General features: G+C 42.1%; 2 protein-coding genes across 3 annotated transcripts in view; one reads left to right on the top strand and one right to left on the bottom strand.

The window, feature by feature from the left end:
• Nucleotides 1-6,035: 6,035 nt before the first annotated feature.
• csf2rb (colony stimulating factor 2 receptor subunit beta) lies at nucleotides 6,036-20,811 on the bottom strand. 2 transcript variants are annotated; one of them, XM_084145742.1, is made up of 14 exons: nucleotides 20,720-20,811; nucleotides 19,829-19,962; nucleotides 19,416-19,563; nucleotides 19,087-19,247; nucleotides 15,270-15,424; nucleotides 12,207-12,351; nucleotides 11,722-11,845; nucleotides 11,366-11,520; nucleotides 10,822-10,949; nucleotides 10,414-10,597; nucleotides 9,485-9,581; nucleotides 8,747-8,816; nucleotides 7,986-8,095; nucleotides 6,036-7,852 (listed from the first exon to the last, which is right to left on the bottom strand). In XM_084145742.1, exons 2-14 carry the CDS (start codon nucleotides 19,929-19,931, stop codon nucleotides 7,072-7,074), a joined length of 2,361 nt encoding a protein of 786 aa, XP_084001868.1. In that variant the 5' UTR covers nucleotides 19,932-19,962; nucleotides 20,720-20,811; the 3' UTR covers nucleotides 6,036-7,071. The 2 variants fall into 2 exon arrangements, with proteins under 2 accessions (XP_084001868.1, XP_084001867.1); XM_084145741.1 differs by lacking the exon at nucleotides 20,720-20,811 and having other exon boundaries at nucleotides 19,829-20,066.
• LOC311104088 (parvalbumin-7-like) overlaps nucleotides 14,542-21,009 on the top strand; it is a 49,957-nt gene continuing 43,489 nt past the window's right edge. The window contains exons 1-2 of the mRNA XM_084145751.1: nucleotides 14,542-14,655; nucleotides 19,882-19,981. The gene's annotated coding sequence lies outside the window, so the exon portion shown is untranslated. The remainder of the gene's footprint in view (nucleotides 14,656-19,881; nucleotides 19,982-21,009) is intronic.

Here is a 21,009-nt window from a genome sequence, read left to right as displayed (position 1 = left end):
TGTATTTAGCGCCATCCATCATTCCTTCAATTCTGACCAGTTTCCCAGTCCCTGCCGATGAAAAACATCCCCACAGCATGTTGCTGTCACCACCATGCTTCACTGTGGGGATGGTGTTCTCAGGGTGATGAGAGGTGTTGGGTTTGCGCCAGACATAGCGTTTTCCTTGATGGCCAAAAACCTCAATTTTAGTCTAATCTGACCAGAGTACCTTCTTCCATATGTTTGGGGAGTCTCCCACATGCCTTTTGGTGAACACCAAACTTGTTTGCTTATTTTTTCTTTAAGCAATGGCTTTTTTTCTGGCCACTCTTCTGTAAAGCCCAACTCTGTGGAGTGTACGGCTTAAAGTGGTCCTATGGACAGATACTCCAATCTCCGCTGTGGAGCTTTGCAGCTCCTTCAGGGTTATCTTTGGTTTCTTTGTTGCCTCTCTGATTAATGCCCTCCTTGCCTGGTCAGTGAGTTTTGGTGGGCGGCCCTCTCTTGGCAGGTTTGTTGTGGTGCCATATTCTTTCAATTTTTTTATAATGGATTTAATGATGCTCCGTGGGATGTTCAAAGTTTCGGATATTTTTTTATAACCCAACCCTGATCTGAACATCTCCACAACTATGTCCCTGACCTGTTTGGAGAGCTCCTTGGTCTTCATGGTGCCGCTTGCTTGGTGGTGCCCCTTGCTTAGTGGTGTTGCAGACTCTGGGGCCTTTCAGAATAGGTGTATATATACTGAGATCATGTGACACTTAGATTGCACACAGGTGGACATTATTTAACTAATTATGTGACTTCTGAAGGTAATTGGTTGCACCAGATCTTATTTAGGGGCTTCATAGAAAAGTGGGTGAATACAAATGCACGCACCACTTTTCCGTTATTAATTTTTTAGAATTTTTTGAAACAAGTTTTTTTTTTCATTCCACTTCACCAATTTGGACAATTTTGTGTATGTCCACTACATGAAATCCAAATAAAAATCCATTTAAATTACAGGTTGTAATGTAACAAAATAGGAAAATTGCCAAGGGGGATGAATACTTTTGCAAGGCAAAAGTTTTCAAGTAAGTTGTACGCTGTTCATCTAAAATATGAGAGAGAGAGAGAGAGAGAGAGAGAGAGAGAGAGAGAGAGAGAGAGAGAGAGAGAGAGAGAGAGAGAGAGGTGTGCTAATCTTTCTGCTGCACCATAATGTCTGTAGCATTCCGCTACACATCCATTGCCTATAATACATATATGCACTAAGCAAAATAGTGCCATCTGCAGTGCTGTTGTAGTTAACAGTTAATCTGACTATTCTCTCATCACTGATTTCATTGACTTATTTCAGCAATTTGAAGGATTTCTGTATAGTCGTCTAATGTTGGTGGGGCATATTATTCTGTTTCAATGTTACTCCTGAATCACTATGATAAATACATGTACATCGTTTTTCTCGAGTTTATATTTAACAATGCTAAGATTTACTTTGAAGTCCACAGTGCAGGAATACAGGTGTGGTGGCGTAGCAGACATATCATCATGCCGTGAACAAAGAGGTTGTGAGTTCAAACCCCAGATGATGACACATTGAATAATATTTACTGTAGAAATAAACATACACAATGTAGTCAAATATGTAAGAAGAAAACACTGTATGTTAAAAGCACTATATGTGTATCATAGACACATTTTTTGTTGTCCAAAAACACGTTTTCACATGTGAAATGTCACATGTGAAGTGTTCCAAAAACACATGTTTTTTTGCATGTGTGTGTGTGTGTGTGTGTGTGTGTGTGTGTGTGTGTGTGCGGTGTGAGTGAATGCTGGACATGTTCACTCAATCAGAGTCAGAGTTGTGACAGTGGTATGGTAGTCCTGGGGTACAGGCTTGAAGGGCCCATCATTTGCATTACCAGCACCCAGACCTCCTTAGGCTTGTTCCAACTAGGAATCAGTGCAAATCTTCAATTTTAGCTTGTTCAAAACTTTAGCATTGCTAACTTACATCAAATATATCTACACACACTGGTTATAAACCTGATATAAGTTTGGTGAATCTAACGACAAAGCAGGGGATGCCATCGCCAAATTAATTTGGTCCCAAAAATTATTTCTTACTTCAAAAACATATTTTTTTCAATAAAATCTGCAGTCTATAATTTGGGACTCAAACTTTGCTACTGTGTGCCCTCCTCTGATGTGTAACGTAAATCTATTCCTGTAGTCCAGGGGTGTCAAACGTCCGGCCCGCGGGCCGGATCAGGCCCGCAAACGGGTTTAATCCGGCCCGTGAGATGATTTAAAAAAAATAAAATAATAATAATTATAATAATTTTGTAAAGTATAAAAATGTGCTGCAATTTTTCAATAAAATAAACTGCTGTTCCAATTGCGTCCACTGGATGGCGCAATAGCAATTGTGTTAAGCAAGCAAACTGTTTATACCGGGGCAGAGCAAGTAGGTCAAGCACGTGCAGCCAATGAGCTACTTTGTTTTGCCCGCAATATTTATTACGGCTTCTACTTTTAACATTACGTGCTTTGGCACCCTCATTGCCCCAATATGTCTCTGTCAAAAAAGAGAAAAGTGGACGCAGAATGCAGAGTGTTCCAAGAAAAATGGTAATCCTATTTATTCACTGAATTGAATGGGAAAGCTGTATGTTTGGTGTGTTCAGAGCATGTTGCAGTGCTGAAAGAATATAACCTTCGTCGCCACTATGTGAGTCTTCATGCCGACAAATATGACAACTTTCAAGGACAGCGGAGATGAGAGAAGGTGAATGAACTGTTGGCGGGTTTGAAGAAACAGCAGTCTGTGTTTACTCACAGCCGAGACATCAGTGACGCTGCAGTGAAAGCTAGCTACCTCATTGCTAATGAAATCGCAGTGGCTTCAAAACCATTTAGTGAGGGTGAATTTGTAAAAACATGCATGATGAAGGCAGCGGAGATTGTGTGCCCTGAAAAGCGGCAGGCTTTTGCAAATATCAGCCTGACAAGAAACACAGTTGCAGACAGGATTTCCGATCTTTCAGTGGATTTGGACAGCCAGTTGAAGCAAAAAGTAAAGTCATTTATTGCGTTTTCGGTTGCATTTGATGAAAGCACGGACATTACAGATGTTGCACAACTGGCCATTTTCATCCGCGGAGTTGATGACACATTGACCGTCACCGAGGAGTTCGTGGAGTTGGTGCCGATGACAGATACAACGACAGCAGCTGATATTTTTACCGCACTCGTCGGCGCGCTGGACAGGGTCGGAGTGGACTGGTCCCGCACTGTCAGCCTGGCTACAGATGGTGCGCCCTCAATGATCGGGAAAAAAGCAGGCGTTGTGACAAAGTTCAGAGAGAAAGTGCAATCTGCAAATGGAGGACGTGATTTTTTGACTTTTCACTGTATTTTGCACCAGGAGGCTTTGTGTTGCAAGTCATTAAAGATGGATAACGTCATGAAGGTGGTCATCCAAACTGTTAATTTCATCCGATCCAGAAGCCTGAATCACCGTCAGTTTGACAGCCTTCTCAGAGAGAAAGACCACATCTATGGCCTGCCATACCACACTGAGGTAAGATGGTTAAGCCGAGGTGCTGTGCTGAGGCGTTTCTTTGATTTACGAGAAGAAATTGAACAGTTCATGGAAGAAAAGGGCAAACCAGTGTTAGAATTTCATTCCGCAGAATGGATGCAGGACCTTGCATTTATGGTGGATGTTACAGAGCACCTGAATAACTTGAACAAACAGCTGCAAGGGCGCAACAAAGTTGTCACGCAGTATTATGACAGCATACGTTCTTTCAAGTTGAAGCTGTCATTGTGGGAGACACAACTTGCCGGTGGTGATGCAGCTCACTTCCCCTGTCTGAAAAATGTGTGCGCGACCCAACATGAAGCGGTTCAAAGATAAAATAACGGGACTGTTACGGGAGTTTGAGCAACGCTTTCAGATTTATGTTTATATGTTTTTATGTTGATGTGCTATTGTTTTTAATTGATTTTATTTTATTTGTATATTTAACCTATTCTTGACTCTGCTGTTCTTGCATTTGTTTGGGGAACAGGATTTCATTATTTTTATCTACATTTCTGCCTGAGAAATGACACCCTGATATAGTTCTGTGATCTGTGAAACAGTTATGTTAATCACTGAGGCATTGTGTGTTTGTGTGTTCTTTGTCCTCAGAACTTTCAAATAACTTGAGGTGTTTTATGATTAATAGTGATGTTGTGCTTTTGGACACTGTCCTCAGGCTCCAGCTTTATGTTTATATGTTTTTATGTTGATGTGCTATTGTTTTTAATTGATTTTATTTTATTTGTATATTTAACCTATTCTTGACTCTGTGGTTCTTGCACTTGTTTGGGGAACAGGATTTCATTATTTTTATCTACATTTCTGCCTGAGAAATGACACCCTGATATAGTTCTGTGATCTGTGAAACAGTTCTGTTAATCACTGAGGCATTGTGTGTTTGTGTGTTCTTTTTCTTTAGAATTTTCAAATAAACTTGACGTGTTTTATGATTAATAGTGATGTTGTGCTTGTACTATTTTGGACACACTGTCCTCAGGCTCCAGCTTTATGTTGTATGTTGATCGTATTAAAACAAAGAAAACAATCTGAAGTTGTTGTTTTTAAGTTATATATACCATGATTTTTCCGGTCCGGCCCACTTGGGAATAGATTTTCCTCCATGTGGCCCCTGAGCTAAAATGAGTTTGACACCCCTGCTGTAGTCGATACAACGCCACATTTTTTATACGTGAGGTGAGGTCCTCGGGACTACTCTAAAACACACAGGTTCTCTAACATCAGGAAGTGGAGCGTGTGAATAATAGGTATAGCGACCAACAATAATTTATTTTCCTGCTGCTTTACACCATACAAAACAATATTTTCATCTTCATCTCCAGACATACGTGTTCCTTGGAAGCTCTAGCGCATACATAATCCCTATCACAGGACATAAAAAACATTAGTTGACATACAAATCCACAATTAAATTCGATATAGGCCTGAGCTATGGCATAACACAGATCAGATCAATTACTCATGGTCACAGAACATGTTGCACAATACTCTCAGGAGGGCATGCCAAGGGAGAAGGAGAGCGGGTCAAATTGGCATACGGGTACTCTTACCATACACATTTACAAGATCCCTGGATATACTTCAGAATTTGGACTAACCCAATGTTGCCGCTCCCATCCTCCCTGTGCATGCTAACCTTCTCATGGTAATGTGAATCTGTAGAACAACAAGAACAGCCAGGTTAAATACTGAAGGCCACACCCTTAATTACAATCAACAATCTCACACACCTGGCACTGACAGAGGCACAAGTCTGCATTCACCAACTCAACAGTTCCACCCTGTTACATCTTTCCCCTCTATTTTTGAAATGTGTCCTCGCATTTAACCAAGAAAGCTAAAAGTTTGCCACGCTGACCCTCAAGACAGGGGCCCCTCAGGGGTGCATGCTTACTACCCTCCTGTACTCCCTGTTCACCCACGACTGCGTGGCCGCGCACAACTTCAACACCATCATTAAGTTTGCTGAGACCGCCTATAGAGAGGAGGTCAGTGACCTGGCAGTGTGGTGCCAGGACAACAACCTCTCCCTCAACGTCAGCAAGACAAAGGAGCTGAACGTGGACTACAGGAAACGGAGGGCCGAGTATGCCCCTATCCACATCGATGGGGCTGTAGTGGCGCAGGATGAGAGCCTCAAGTTCCTTGGTGTCCACATCACTAAGGAATTAACATGGTCCACACACCCACACATTTGTGAAGAAGGTACGACAACGCCTCTTCCCCCTCAGGAGGCTGAAAATATTTAGCATGGGCCCTCAGATCCTCACAAAGTTCTACAGCTGCACCATTAAAGGCATCTTGACTGGCTGCATCACCGCTTGGTATGGCAACTGCTTGGCATCCAATTGCAAGGCGCTACCGAGGGTAGTGCGTACGGCCCAGTACATCACTGGGGTTGAGCTCCCTGCCATCCAGGACCTCTATACCAGGCGGTGTCAGAGGAAAACATCCACCCAAGTCACAGACTGTTCTCTTTGCTACCGTATGGCAAGCGGTACCGATGCACCAAGTCTGGAACCAACAGGATCCTGAACAGCTTCTACCCCCAAGCCATAGGACTACTAAATAGTTAACCAAATAGCTACCCAGACTATATGCATTTACCTCTTTGCACTAACTCTTTTGACTCATCACATATGCTGCTGCTACTGTTTATTATCTATCTTGTTGCCTAGTCACTTTACCCGTACCTATATGTACATATCTACCTCAATTATCTCGTACCCCTGCACATCAACTAGGTACTGGTACCCCGTGTATATAGCCAAGTTATCGTTACTCATTGTGTATTTATTCCTCGTGTTATTATTTGTTTCTATTTTTTTTCTCTCTGCATTGTTGGGAAAGGCCCGTAATTAAGCATTTCACTGTAAGGCTACACCTGTTGTTTACGAAGCATGTGACGAATTACATTTTATTTTATTTGACCAGGAGACCGTCATCACCATTCCCATTCTTTAACACAACACTTTGTCGACCCCTGCTGTAGAATGACAGGAACAGCCACTGGCACTGACAGAGACACAAGGCTGCGTTCACCAACTCAACAGTGCCACCCTGTTACACATTTACCTTCCATGTGATGTGGTGGGAACCTGGGAATCTGGCCCTCAGTCACCTTACCACCCAGAGAGGAATGTTTGTAGTTAGTCCTTACAGTAAAATCCATAGGCCACCTCTGTGAGTTCAATAGATACACAATAAGTACAGTGCTGCCATCTGCTATTGTGAGTAATCAAGGGAGGCTACCTTATGAGGCTCAAACAGTTTTCCTTCCTAGAAATAGAAATGTTTCTCAATCTCAACCCACATGTGGTCCATTCCAACACTAACACACCTGATTGAACTAGTCCAACTAATAATCAAGCTCTTGTGATTGGTTGAGTCAGGTGTGTTAGTGTTAGAATGGATCAAATATTGAGAACAGTGGCCTATAGTGGCCCTCATGTCCTGAGAATGTATTCCACCATCAGATGGGGTTAGCTAGTTAGCTAAGTGGCTAGCTGGGACAGTCTGACGTAGGGATCTTCCTTGCACTGCTCCCCTTGCCCCCTCTCTCTCCTCCAGTCCTGCTGCTCTTGACTGCCCCCTATAGGAGGTCCAGAGGACTGCACATGGCCCCAGCCCCCAAGTGCCTGTAGGGCTGGGAGGAAGCAGTACCCAGAGGTGTGTACGGTAGGGCCCACTGGGGGCAAGGTGAAGGGGGTGGTGGTGGTGGAGGGCGTGTACGCTGGAGGAGGGTCTTCGTTCTCACTGGGTAGTGAGCCGTTGGACATAGCGCTAGGTCGGGGTGGGAGGAGCTCTGACTTGGGCCATGCCATTATGTTTTTGTTGCCGTTGTTCTTACTGTCGTCCCCTACTTCAGCGCTCATAAGACCATCAGACACTCCCTCTGTTGATCTGGACAGGCCAACACTAAACTGAGGCATCGCCACATAGCCCTCGCTCGACCCCGAGAGGGATGGGCCAGTCCTCTCCGAGGAGGAAGGAGAAGTGGGTTCAGAGTTAGAGAGAGTGTTGTCGGACTCCACACATGGAGGCTCCAGACTCAGAAACTCACTCGGCGCTGGTGAACTGTCGCCACACAAGATATAAGGGCCACTGAAGCTGAAGCCAGATGAGTCCAGAGCAGGAGGGCCAGATCTGTCCACAGACAACAGATGTAGGGAGGAAGAGTTTGGGTCATACTTCTTCCACCCATCCTTGGTAATGGAATGGAACAGTCCATTGGCCTTTACATCTGGGGTCAACCACAATGGATTATCTGAAGAGCTGCAACACAACAGAGTGAGGTAAGGGTTAGGGTTGAGGCTTAGGGTTGAGCCAGGTCACCGTGTGTACGAGTTATATTTTATAAGTGTTGGACAGTGAAGGTTAGAAGTATGAAGATATGAGCCAGTTTTACCAGCTAAAGCAGAGACTGATATCCTCCCTGCTCTCCAGTGTCTGTACGCTGCAGATGTAGGTCTGCTCACTTCTCTCACTCTCGGGGAATAACAACCTATCAGGAGACTTCTGTGAAAGAGAATGAACTATGAAAGATGGATACATGCAGGCAAGGTCACAGATAGATGATCTACTGTGTCCTCCCACTCCCCTTTGCCCTCTCACTCGCCCTTCTGGATGGTGGTATATCTTTCTTTGTATACAGTGTTTGTCGTTGTTGTTCTGAACCCATTGCCCCCAAGTCGTCGCGACATCGTCAAGTTCACCCCCCCCCCCCTCCCCCGTCCCCATTTATAATAAAATGGTCCCCATGAGTGCAACTTCTGTAAGCGCCTCTACTCTACTGCTCTATTCCAAAAAGCAAATGCGATGATATGCAATGCTTTATTATAAAGGTAAAATCAGTTTTAAAAAAAAATGTTTAAATGTTCGCTACAGAGGCAGTTAGTATGTTATGAATTTCGAGATATGAATTGCCCTTTTTTTTATTTTGAGCACCTGCCCCCTGAAAGGTCTGTGCACAGCCCTGGATACATACATTGTAATTTATAGTGGTTATGAAAAATAATATTTGTGTACAGTCTAGCCGATTTTAAAACTATCATTATTATTATTATTGAGTGCAGTTGTCATATATTCAATAGATTAATAGTCCACAGCGAGATGCTTTGTGAATAATGCTGGATGAATACTCAGCCATTCAGATGTATTCAGACTTACCTTAATGACCTCTCGCAGTACCTTGCTCTTGAGGGGCGACGGGACAGACACCTCCCACAGGACTACCCTCCTACAGACAGAAAACAAATGAATTAATCAATGGATGGATGAATGAATAGGATGACATGTAACTGCCAAAATAAAGGAAACACCAACATAAAGTTTCTTTATAGGGTGTTGAACCAGAGCCAGAACAGCTTCAATGCACCTTGGCATAGATTCTACAAGTGTCTGTAACTCTATTGGAAGGATGCGATGCCATTCTTCCACGAGAAATTACATAATTTGGTGTTTTGTTGATGGTGGTGGAAAACGCTGTCTCAGGTGCCGCCCCAGAATGTCCCATAACTGTTCAATTGGGTTGAGATCTGGTGACTGAGATGGCCATGGCATAGGGTGTATATCGTTTTCATGCTCATCAAACCATTCAGTGACCGCTCATGCCCTGTGGATGGGGCCATTGTCATCCTATGGGGGCATAGCTATGGTAGCCCAAATAATGGCCTGCCCAGCATTTTTATACATGACACTAAGCATGATGGGATGTTAATTGCTTAATTAACTCAGGAACCACACCTGTGTGGAAGCACCGGCTTTCAATATACTTTGTATCCCTCATTTACTCAGGTGTTTCCATTATTTTGGCAGATACCTGTAGTTTAACATTAGTAATAACACAAAGGGGAATTAAAATTGTAGAAAAACAATAAAAGCAGTTGGAGAAGTCTGAGTAATCACCTGTGACAGGCTGGTATGGTAACGTAGAGAGTGATGAAGACAATGGCCACCAGTACACTGATGAGGACGTAGAGGAAGGTGGTGGCGGACCAGGAAGCTACAAGGAGACATGGGACAAAACATGCATATGTAAGAGTGGAAAATGTAGTTGATGATCATTGATAAGTAATTGATTAGTAGTGTCTGGAAATTCCTGTCTGTCACGTGAACTGATTGAGTGGTTGCTTTAAGAGAACAAAGTCACATTTTATCAGCTCCTGTTTGCTGCCTTCATCAAGTCTAGTCTTAATTTCTTCTTGTTTCACTCTCAGAATCCTCCAAATGGCATGTTACACACATTTCAATATTATGGTAGTTCAATGATAAAACATCCAACTCATCCAAGTTCATTTTTCACATGAAAGCAAATATCGAGGCTTCACGTAAGACTAACACGTGGAAGCAAGAAACGCTCTTCAATAAATAATGAAAGTGTTTACATTTGTTTTTGAAAACATTCTTCAAGAGAGATGAACATTGGTGCTTTTTCATTCAACATCTCATGAATAGATAATCACATTATAGTTTTTAGAGCTCCGCTGTTTTGACTCACAAGGCTGGCACAGCTAGATGAATTGTAAATAATAAAATATGGATCACATCCCCCCATTTGTACTTGTTTTAGTCCAGACTGGTTATCTCTGATGATAAAATAGGTTTTCAGAGTTATTTGCAAAAAAGTATAGAATTAGCTTGGTCCAAGTTTGTGCTCTTGCCAACTCCATTGCTGTCATTATCAAGCCATATATAGCAATTTACATGACAATTAGTGACAAGGAGTTGGCATGATAGCAAAAACAGACTCTCTCAGGCTAGAATAGAATACAACAATAGAATATTATACTATTAAAAACATGCTTCAACCAGGAGATACCATCTAGGTCCATTACCTGGTTGTGAGGTCCACTCCACTGGATCGGTCCATTCTGAAGGTGGTCCTTCATAAGTATCACCCCTTCCCGGGACCACCAGGGCTCTCACCTTAACCAGGTAACATTCAGAGGGGCGCAGGGACCCCCCCAGGATGGAGAGCGAGGAGGACCCCTGGGAGACATTGAGGAACCTAGTATCCTCCTGAAAAAGAGAATGTTGGACAGAACCAAGTGAGACACCGTAAAATTATCAGTCATCATCAAATGATCTATTCATGAGATGCTTAAAAATGCAAAAGTCTATCTCGCTTGATGAGCGTTCTTTAGATGATGATCTAGAGATGATAAAATGTAATACTGAAAATGAAAAGACATCCCACTTCCTGTGAAAGTATAGCACAAAAATAGATCAAATACTTCTCCTACCTGAGTCTCATTACTCCAGTAGTGCACTTGATAGGTGAGTTCAACATTTGATTTTGGCGGATTCCATTTTAGAATCCAGTTCCCATCTATCTCTTCTATCTGCACGTTGAGTGGATGGTTTGGGCGAACTGTGTAGAGAGAGACATCAAGAATCTTTAAAGAGATTGAACGGGATATTAAGCACTTACGAATGTGTAAATTTTTTGTAGGACGTAACATATCATACGAAATGGATGACATTGTACACAGTTATACACAATTTCCCTGGACAGGTTTTGGCTCATGAGCACTAATTTCTAAACTACTGGCTGAAATTATACATGACCTTCTAGCATCACCTTTGAGAATACTCTTGGGAACCAGCAGTAAATTGTGCCTGTGCTACCACAATATAAACTCCAGGTGGCAGCACTGATACACAATCACTGAAGCAGTATATTTTCTGGATTGCATCAAAACAAATATCATCATAAATTGAGTCTCAGCTATGAGATTTTATTCTCCCCCAAATATCACCCCTGTGTCGGAGTGAAAAATGACTCACTGTGTTTGTGTGTTTGAAACTCTTTGGTGTTGCGTGTGGGGATGAGCTCCACCTCTAGCTGCTCTGAGTTTTGGACAAGGAAGGAGCAGCTGTATTTGAGCATTGGACCCCTAGATGGAGCGCTGACCATGGTGTTAACACAGCATTTCTGGGCTCTGGAGAGATGGCGACAGGGAGAGAGAAATGGATGGATGGAGAAGAGGAAGGACAATGCTGTGAAAGAGAGTAGTCATCTATGAGACTGAAGTGTAGTCAACTGTTTCGTCTCTTATCCATGGGCACAAACATGAACGCTTGCACGCACGCACACACACAAATGCATACACACAGTGCTTTGGCAGCAGATCCTAACTCACGGTGCAGTGTTGTTGTGTTTGCAGGACAGATCGAAGGTAAGGAACTGAGCCAGGTCTCTCTTCACCTCCCAGCTGCATGTCACCACATTCTCCTCATCCAACACACACTGCGCATTGGAGGGGCCTGGCAGAGGGAGGGAAGGGAGGTCAGGCAGGGAGGGAGGGATGGAGCAGGAGGACAGGAGGAAGAGAGAGAGAGAGAGAGAGAGGGAGAGAGAGAGGGGGAATTAGGGAGGACGGGAATGAACAAAAGGGAAGGAGACGTTGATGCACCAGTGAGCAATGCTATTCCAAACACATGACATGTTGAGATCACAATTCCCTGACACCTCCACGTAAATCCCACACAATCCTATAAAGTTGCTCATTACAATTTCATTACAAACGCACTACAATCCTATAAAACGAATACATTCCATTACATTATATGACATTACATTATGAAGGATGGAGTATGTTTATGTATATGTAGGGTTTCTACTCACCCTCCTCAGTCAACCAGGTCACTAGGGGGCTCCACTCGCTCCATAGTCCCATCTTCCCCCTTGCCCTCACCTTGGCCTCATACTGGCAGCCAGGCACCTGAGCCTCAAACTTCACACTCAGATGGGTGTCCTCAACCTCCACTGTCTGCACAGAGAGAAAAAGACAAAGAATATGGAGTCCCAAATGGCATACGTCTAAGGCAGTGGTCTAAGGCACTGCATCGCACTGCTAGCTGTGCCACTAGAGATCCTGGTTCGAATCCAGGCTCTGTCGCAGCCGGCCGCGACCGGGAGACTCATGGGCGGCGCACAATTGGCCCAGCGTCGTCCAGGGTAGGGGAGGGAATGGCTGGCAGGGATGTAGCTCAGTTGATAGAGCATGGCGTTTGCAACGCCAGGGTTGTGGGTTTGATTCCCACGGGGGGCCAGTATAAAAAAAATAAAAAAATAAAAAATATATAAAAATATGTATTCACTAACTGTAAGTCGTTCTGGATAAGAGCGTCTGCTAAATGACTAAAATGTAAATGTAATAGGGCCCCACAAGACTCTGGTCTAAAAATGTACACTATATAGGCAATAGGGTGCCATTTGGCACGCACATTATGTGTACATCTCAATTTACTAAAGTAGCTCACCACTGGGCACAGACATCAATTCAACGTCTATTTGACGTTGGTTCAACATCATTTCATTGAAATAACGTGGACACAGCGTTGATTCAACCAGTGGGTTCCTTTCTTTGCCTCCTTCCCAGCGTTGATTCAACCAGTGGGTTCCTTTCTTTGCCTCCTTCCCTTCATCTGCACTAGTGTGAAGCACCTGGTCTGGACAGGTTGAAAGTAGACTTCCTGAAAGAATCTTTAAATTGCTTTCACCTATAATGTGGTTTCAAATCAGTGCAGATGAAAGGGAGGAAACCATTTTAGACTATTGAGACACAGCCCTGATCTTTATCGGACTCCCGGTGGTGGTTTTGTTTTCTGTACTTTTGCCTTGTGACATCCTGTCTCAGATAGTAGCGCGGTAATCTTTGGTGAGGATCGTGACGTGCAAGAGGAATGATGCCGGAACATGGACGTCACCAGGACCTGGCTGTCGGAGATTTAGCCCCAAATGATTTTGGGTCAGCCACGAATCTTTTGCGCTGCTGCAATGGTCTAAAAAAAAAAATTTGTCAACTGAATGCGCCACTTAAACTGAACTCATCTTGATAAATCAATCAATGTCAGATTTTTGTTTTCACTGAATGTCCGTTTGGATATTAGGTTACAATTATGCTGGGTAATGTTAGCTAAATTAAGGTGAGTACTCATGACTCATTCGTCTAGCAATTAAAAGCAATGCAGATTTTATCTACACACACATTAGGCCTATAGCCTACCTGATGAGCTTGCCTGATGTTTTCCTGAACTTTCCAATACTTTTCTGATGCCTTTCAGTCACTTAGCCTACTGATGCGAATACACATGTGTACACTTTTCCCATAGGCTATTCAAGTCATTTGTCATATTTTGAATTGTTTAAAAAGGTCATAAGGACTACATCGTCTCAATAACAATATAGCTGAAACAACTATTATATTATTGTAACAGTAAGCCTACCTACACAATAACCTAATGTGGGGTTACTGACCACAATCCATTGAATTAATAATAACAAGTGTTGATTATTTGGCCTTGGGGAGAGCATAGTGCATGGAAGAAACCATAGCGCTTGCAGTAAGGGGTGCGGGATGTGCTGCAGATAAATTGAAATAAATTGAACAAATTATATAGTTACTCCTGTCTCTATAAAAAGAAATGAAATCATTGAAATACTACACCAGCATAATTTAGCCACAGAGGATCAACAGCTTATTATTTTTTGGGGGGCTGTAGATAGTGTTTTGTCACATTATGAACGATTAGGCCTTAGTCTACAGTTGGAAATCCTGCAATTGGGCAACCCGCACGGCAAATATAAAACAGCTGATTGTTGAGTTGTGGCTGTCAATGAACAGCAGGCAGCAGCTAGAAGGTATTTCGCAATATTTCAAAATACAATTGTTGGATAATTCTGTTTAAATAGGTGAGTGCCCCTGTAAAGTTGGTGGACTATAATTTCCTCCTCATTATTGTAGGCCTAAGATCTGTGTACCCACTCTTTTCATTGGCCTATGCTATTTGTTGCATTTAAGACATTGGTTGTTTGTTTTAGTGATCTCAATATGTAAATGTCAGAGTAGCTTGACATTTTGATCATTCGTGTGGTATAAAAAAATATTATTGTAATGTCTCTAGTCATGTAAAATGATGTCGAATTGCAGGAAATTATTTTAGAAAAGGCCCTTTTTTTCTCTTCCACAACCCCTTCAGCCCCTAGTCTTCAGGACTGAGCCCCCGAATGTTATGAAACTCTGGTGACGCCGCTGGGCAGGAAGCAGAGAGGAAGTGATGAATAATTCTAAGTAAGTGATTAATGATTTTGTAACTGAGCAAAACTACCCTATGCTTGTGCTTGTTTTGCGTGGGATATCTCATGCCATGATGAATAACCATGAGAATTAGCATGTCTTTTTACAAGAGGGTCGGAAAACATAAGCAATATGTTAACTAACAGTCCTCCTACACTCTTAGAAGCAAAGGTGATATCTAGAACCTAAACAGGTTATTCGGCTGTCCCCATAGGAGAACCCTTTGAAGAACCCTTTTTGGTTCCAGGTAGAACCCTATTGGGTTCCATGTAGAACCCTTTCCCCAGAGGGTTCTACATGGAACCCAAAAGAGTTCTACCTGGAACCAAAAAGGATTCTACCTGGAACCAAAAAGGTTTCTCCTGTGGGGACAGCCGAAGAACCCTTTTGGAACCCTTTTTCCTAAGTGTATACTGTATTTATGAAGATTCAGAAGCACATTTCTTAGATGAATAGGAGTCTTTGAGAGCACCTTGTATGTTAACCTGGTCCCAGATTCGTTTGTGCTCTTGCCTGCTATCCTTGACAATGAGTGACAGGGAGTTGGCAATATATAGCACAAACAAGACATGGTACTCAAGCTAATTGTTTGTTACTCCATTACATACTGTCCAGTCATCCTGGTTAGACCTCCTGTAGTTGACCTGGTAGTTGAGAGTGGGGGTCAGGAGGGAAGAGGGGGGGTAGGGGCTTTCCCAGCTGAGCAAACGGACCCCTCTCTCTACAGCCTGCTGTGATAGGTGGACTGGTGGACGCACCCTCACTGTAATACACACACATACATACACACACACACACACACACACACACACACACACACACACACTGTCAAAAACAAATGAACACATAAATGAATAGTCAAATAATATAGATATAGGACCCTATATATTTCTACCGAATTGGGTCATCTGCTAGCTAACTTGCAACTAAAATGTAACATGTAAATGTAAAATGATTGAGAACCATGATTTATGACAGTGTCCTGTAATGTTTAAACTCACTATTCTATTTATTTTTATTACTTTTTTACTTTTTTTTAGGGGGCAGATCAGTTTTAATATTGCAGATAGATTGTAACTTCCATCAATGTAATTGTCTGCATCACTTCCAATCCCCCATATATGTTTTTTTTTCTCGCAAATACAGTGAGGGAAAAAAGTATTTGATCCCCTGCTGATTTTGTACGTTTGCCCACTGACAAAGAAATGATCAGTCTATAATTTTAATGGTAGGTTTATTTGAACAGTGAGAGACAGAATAACAACAACAAAATCCAGAAAAACGCATGTCAAAAATGTTATGAATTGATTTGCATTTTAATGAGGGAAATAAGTATTTGACCCCCTCAATCAGAAAGATTTCTGGCTCCCAGGTGTCTTTTATACAGGTAACGAGCTGAGATTAGGAGCACACTCTTAAAGGGAGTGCTCCTAATCTCAGCTTGTTACCTGTATAAAAGACACCTGTCCACAGAAGCAATCAATCAATCAGATTCCAAACTCTCCACCATGGCCAAGACCAAAGAGCTCTCCAAGGATGTCAGGGACAAGATTGTAGACCTACACAAGGCTGGAATGGGCTACAAGACCATCGCCAAGCAGCTTGGTGAGAAGGTGACAACAGTTGGTGCGATTATTCGCAAATGGAAGAAACACAATAGTACTGTCAGTCTCCCTCGGCCTGGGGCTCCATGCAAGATCTCACCTCGTGGAGTTGCAATGATCATGAGAACGGTGAGGAATCAGCCCAGAACTACACGGGAAGATCTTGTTAATGATCTCAAGGCAGCTGGGACCATAGTCACAAAGAAAACAATTGGTAACACACTACGCCGTGAAGGACTGAAATCCTGCAGCGCCCACAAGGTCCCCCTGCTCAAGAAAGCACATATACAGGCCCGTCTGAAGTTTGCCAATGAACATCTGAATGATTCAGAGGAGAACTGGGTGAAAGTGTTGCGGTCAGATGAGACCAAAATCGAGCTCTTTGGCATCAACTCAACTCGCTGTGTTTGGAGGAGGAGGAATGCTGCCTATGACCCCAAGAACACCATCCCCATCGTCAAACATGGAGGTGGAAACATTATACTTTGGGGATGTTTTTCTGCTAAGTGGTCAGGACAACTTCACCGCATCAAAGGGACGATGGACGGGGCCATGTACCGTCAAATCTTGGGTGAGAACCTCCTTCCCTAAACCAGGGCATTGAAAATGGGTCGTGGATGGGTATTCCAGCATGACAATGACCCAAAACACACGGCCAAGGCAACAAAGGAGTGGCCCAAGAAGAAGCACATTAAGGTCCTGGAGTGGCCTAGCCAGTCTCCAGACCTTAATCCCATGGAAAATCTGTGGAGGGAGCTGAAGGTTCGAGTTGCCAAACGTCAGCCTCGAAACCTTAATGACTTGGAGAAGATCTGCAAAGAGGAGTGGGACAAAATCCCTCCTGAGATGTGTGCAAACATGGTGGCCAACTACAAGAAACGTCTGACCTCTGTGATTACTAACAAGGGTTTTGCCACCAAGTACTAAATCATGTTTTGCAGAGGGGTCAAATACTTATTTCCTTCATTAAAATGCAAATCAATTTATAACATTTTTGACATGCGTTTTTCTGGATATGTTTGTTGTTATTCTGTCTCTCATTGTTCAAATAAACCTACCATTAAAATTATAGACTGATCATGTCTTTGTCAGTGGGCAAACGTACAAAATCAGCAGGGGATCAAATACTTTTTTCCCTCACTGTATATACAAATGAATTACTTAAAAATCATACAATGTGATTTTCTGGATTTTTGTTTTAGATTCCGTCTCTCACAGTTGAAGTGTACCTATGATAAAAATTACAGACCTCTACATGCTTTGTAAGTAGGAAAACCTGCAAAATCGGCAGTGTATCAAATACTTGTTCTCCCCACTGTATATATATACATATATACACATACATATATATATATATATATATATATATATATATATATATATATATATATATTATATATATATACATATACATACATATACATACACATATACATATCCTTTAAAAAAATATATTTCCCTTTATTACTTTCCAACCCCACCACCCCTTCCCTAATTGGAGTAAACTAGTGAACAACAATGCTTAGGCCTCTACTTCCAGCTTATACATACTATATACATTTTATGGACAATTTCAATTTTACAATAATTCTATTTTGTTTGTTTTTTCTCCTGAACTTCCTCTACCCTCAACCTCTCCGATAATTTTTATTATGTCCATCCGGTTTGCTTCTATATACCATATCTTTCTAACTGTGCTCTTCACAAAAGCTCTCAATCTATAACCTATATACTTATTATGGACACAGTATGCTTTACATTATTAGTTATCTTGTTGTTGTAAGTTGTTGTTAGTTGTTATTAGTCCCATCCTTCAACTTCATTCAACACCACCCATCTATCTCTTAACACCATCCATTTTGGATTTCTATTTGCCATATATTTTTCAACTGTACTGTGATGTTTTACAAAAGTTCTGAACCTTTCTATTCTCATTGCTTCTACAGATTGTAAATTGAAAATAAACATTTTTGCTGAAAGTATTATTATAATATTGATCGATTGACTATGACTTTTCAGATCACCCAGTAGTGCTATCTGCAGGGTTAGCTCCAGGTAAATATAGCAATCCTTTAGCCATTCCTGGACCTGTGTCCAAAAACAAGCTACAAATGGACAGTACCAAAACAAATGATCTAATGATTCTGTCTCTTCACAGCAAAATCTGCAGAGCTGGGAAGATTATATCCCCCCATATAAATAACATTCTATTGGTAGCAAGAATTTTATATAATAATTTAAATTGAAAAATTCTAAGTTTTGAATCCGGCAATACGTTTTGCGTATCAGTTTATAAACACTATGCCATGGAATCGGTACGTCAAAAATCTCTTCCCAACTATTTTGCAATCTATATGGTTCCTTACTTTTTCCCCCTTCCACTTTCCTCTTCCATTTTTGCGGTAATGCTGCAATTATTTGGTTGTAATTTTGGGTAGAGCAGACATTTCCATATGTTTTTGTTAGCTGCATGTGTGACATAACTCCACCAGTCTTACCGATGATATCATTTACGAAGATTATACCTTTTTTAAACATTTTGTCAAAAATAAACGTTTTTTTATCAATTAGTATATTTCAGTTTAACCACAATATTTGTTGCATTATTTGTTCTGTCGTTTCTGGAGGATTAAATTGAAATTGCAACCAACTTTCTATGGCTTGTTTTAGAAATAGTGATATTTGGGAGATTATTTCCTTTTCAAATAACTGAAAGTGAGATGTTGTAATTTGAATAAAGGGAAAAAGGCCATTCTTGAACATTGGGTGAGACAATCTTACTAATTTGCTAGAGAACCAGTTCGGATTTAAGTAAACTCACCATTCTTAGACAGAAGCAGGGCAGAGGGACAGGAGGTCTTGAAGAAGAAGACATGGTTGGTATTGATGCCAAAGTAACGAGTGTTGTACTGACACTGGACGGTGAGCTTGCTGTTGTTGGGATTCAGTGCTGGCTGACCGTAGGGTTTACACAGGGACTCACTGGAGAGACAGAAAAAGAGAGGAGAGAGAAAGAGAGAGCGAGAGATAGAGAGAGACATGAGTTCATTGAGTATATTGTTTCTCGGTGTCCACCTCTTCCTTCTCCCCTCCCTCCCTCCCTCCCTCCCTCCCTCCCTCCTCTCATCAGCCCATCAGCTCTATCCTTACCGGTTCTCAGTGCTGTCCCAGTAGTATAGGGCTAACGGAGCTTGTGCGGACGTATGTGGACTCTCCTCCCAGCTACAGCGGACGTAGGAGCTGTAGTCATTGTAGCACTGCAGGGACTCAAGCACAGGGGACACTGTGGATAGAGGGACTGGGAACAAGGATATAGACAATAGAATTAGAAGACATTGTGCTGTATGATGTAGAGTACAGGTCTCACTATAGGGCAGAAAATATGATCTACAATCACTTCTGGAAAAAAATACATGTCCAAGTGGATGGCAGTGTTGTGATATTGTCTATATCTTAATAAGACTTTCTATAATGTCCACAATGAAACATTTAACCATATGTCCAACTCATACATTTTGTTGTCATCGATATCTGCTAAAAAGATTCTTAGAGTTAGACCCTACCATGATATTGTTTGTTCTCTTGGATTGTGCAGCGTTTTTGTCCATTATTGCAGAGGACCAGGAGAGGGAGTAGTGATCCACAAGACATCCAGAAGAGAAGCATGTTTCCTGGGTAGCGCAGGAGGACAGGTCCCCTGGAGCAGAAGAACATGGGTAAGGGTCAGCAGGTGGGCCTCAGTAATTAACCTTCTAGATCTAGACCATCCTGGACTGACTGCTATATCTGTCAGGGTTCAGAGAAAAATGGCTCAGATGCAAAAAGTCTCACTCACTCAAACATACTCTCTCTCTCTCTCGCTCTCTCGTGAACGTGTACACACACACACACCAATATAATCATTCTCGGAAAAAAATGACATCATTACCACTCACTTCCCTTACAGTATATTCTTCTCTAAGTGATATTCCTCCCACCATCCGCTGTGACCACACATCCGTTCTTCTCACCCATGTTAGCTTTCTCTGTCTGCATGTGTTTCAAATGGCACCCTATTCCCTATATACAGTGCACTCTACCCTATGGGACCTGGTCAACAGTAATGCACTTGATAGGGATAATGGTGCCAGTATGGACATAGCCTCTTAATGTCGTGCTATCAGACACTTTGGAAGAGAAGAAGGAAAAAGGATGTGGCAGACATTTGTGACTGTAGAGATATCCCCCTCAGATACAGTGTGTCTGTGTGTGTGTTGTGTGTGTGTGTGTGTGTGTGTGTCTGTGTCTGTGTCTGTGTCTGTGTCTGTGTCTGTGTCTGTGCGTGCTTGCATTTATAAATAAGCATTCCAAGAATACATTGTGGGATAGAGGTTAAAATACAAAGAGATGGTAAGAATCCCCCAAAAATGTACACTTATATGTAAGCTTATTTATACAAGTGAAGTTATTCTCACCTAGTCTCCTCTTCAGTGTTCAGTGAATTCTGTAGTCCTATTTCCAAGAAGTTATGGTGTGTGAAGCAATGTCAAGATCTGTTCGGTCTGTAGCGTCAACTTTATCTGCTTCCTCTTTTCATGCGGCTGTTTACCATGTGGTCAGAAATGACACTTAATCAGCGTTCAGCTCCGTCACAGCGTGATCAGTATGCTCCCAGCGAGCACAAGACATTGAAAAAACAATTTTCAACCCAAAATAAATATTTTCAACATTTTTTCAACCAAAAAGGCATCTTTTCAACATTTTC

The sequence above is a fragment of the Coregonus lavaretus genome, assembly GCF_964263955.1.
Source record: "Coregonus lavaretus genome assembly, chromosome: 28".
NCBI classification, from domain to species: Eukaryota; Metazoa; Chordata; class Actinopteri; order Salmoniformes; family Salmonidae; genus Coregonus; species Coregonus lavaretus.
Note: the sequence above shows the minus strand (reverse complement) of the source record. Positions and strands in the feature narration are given on the sequence as shown.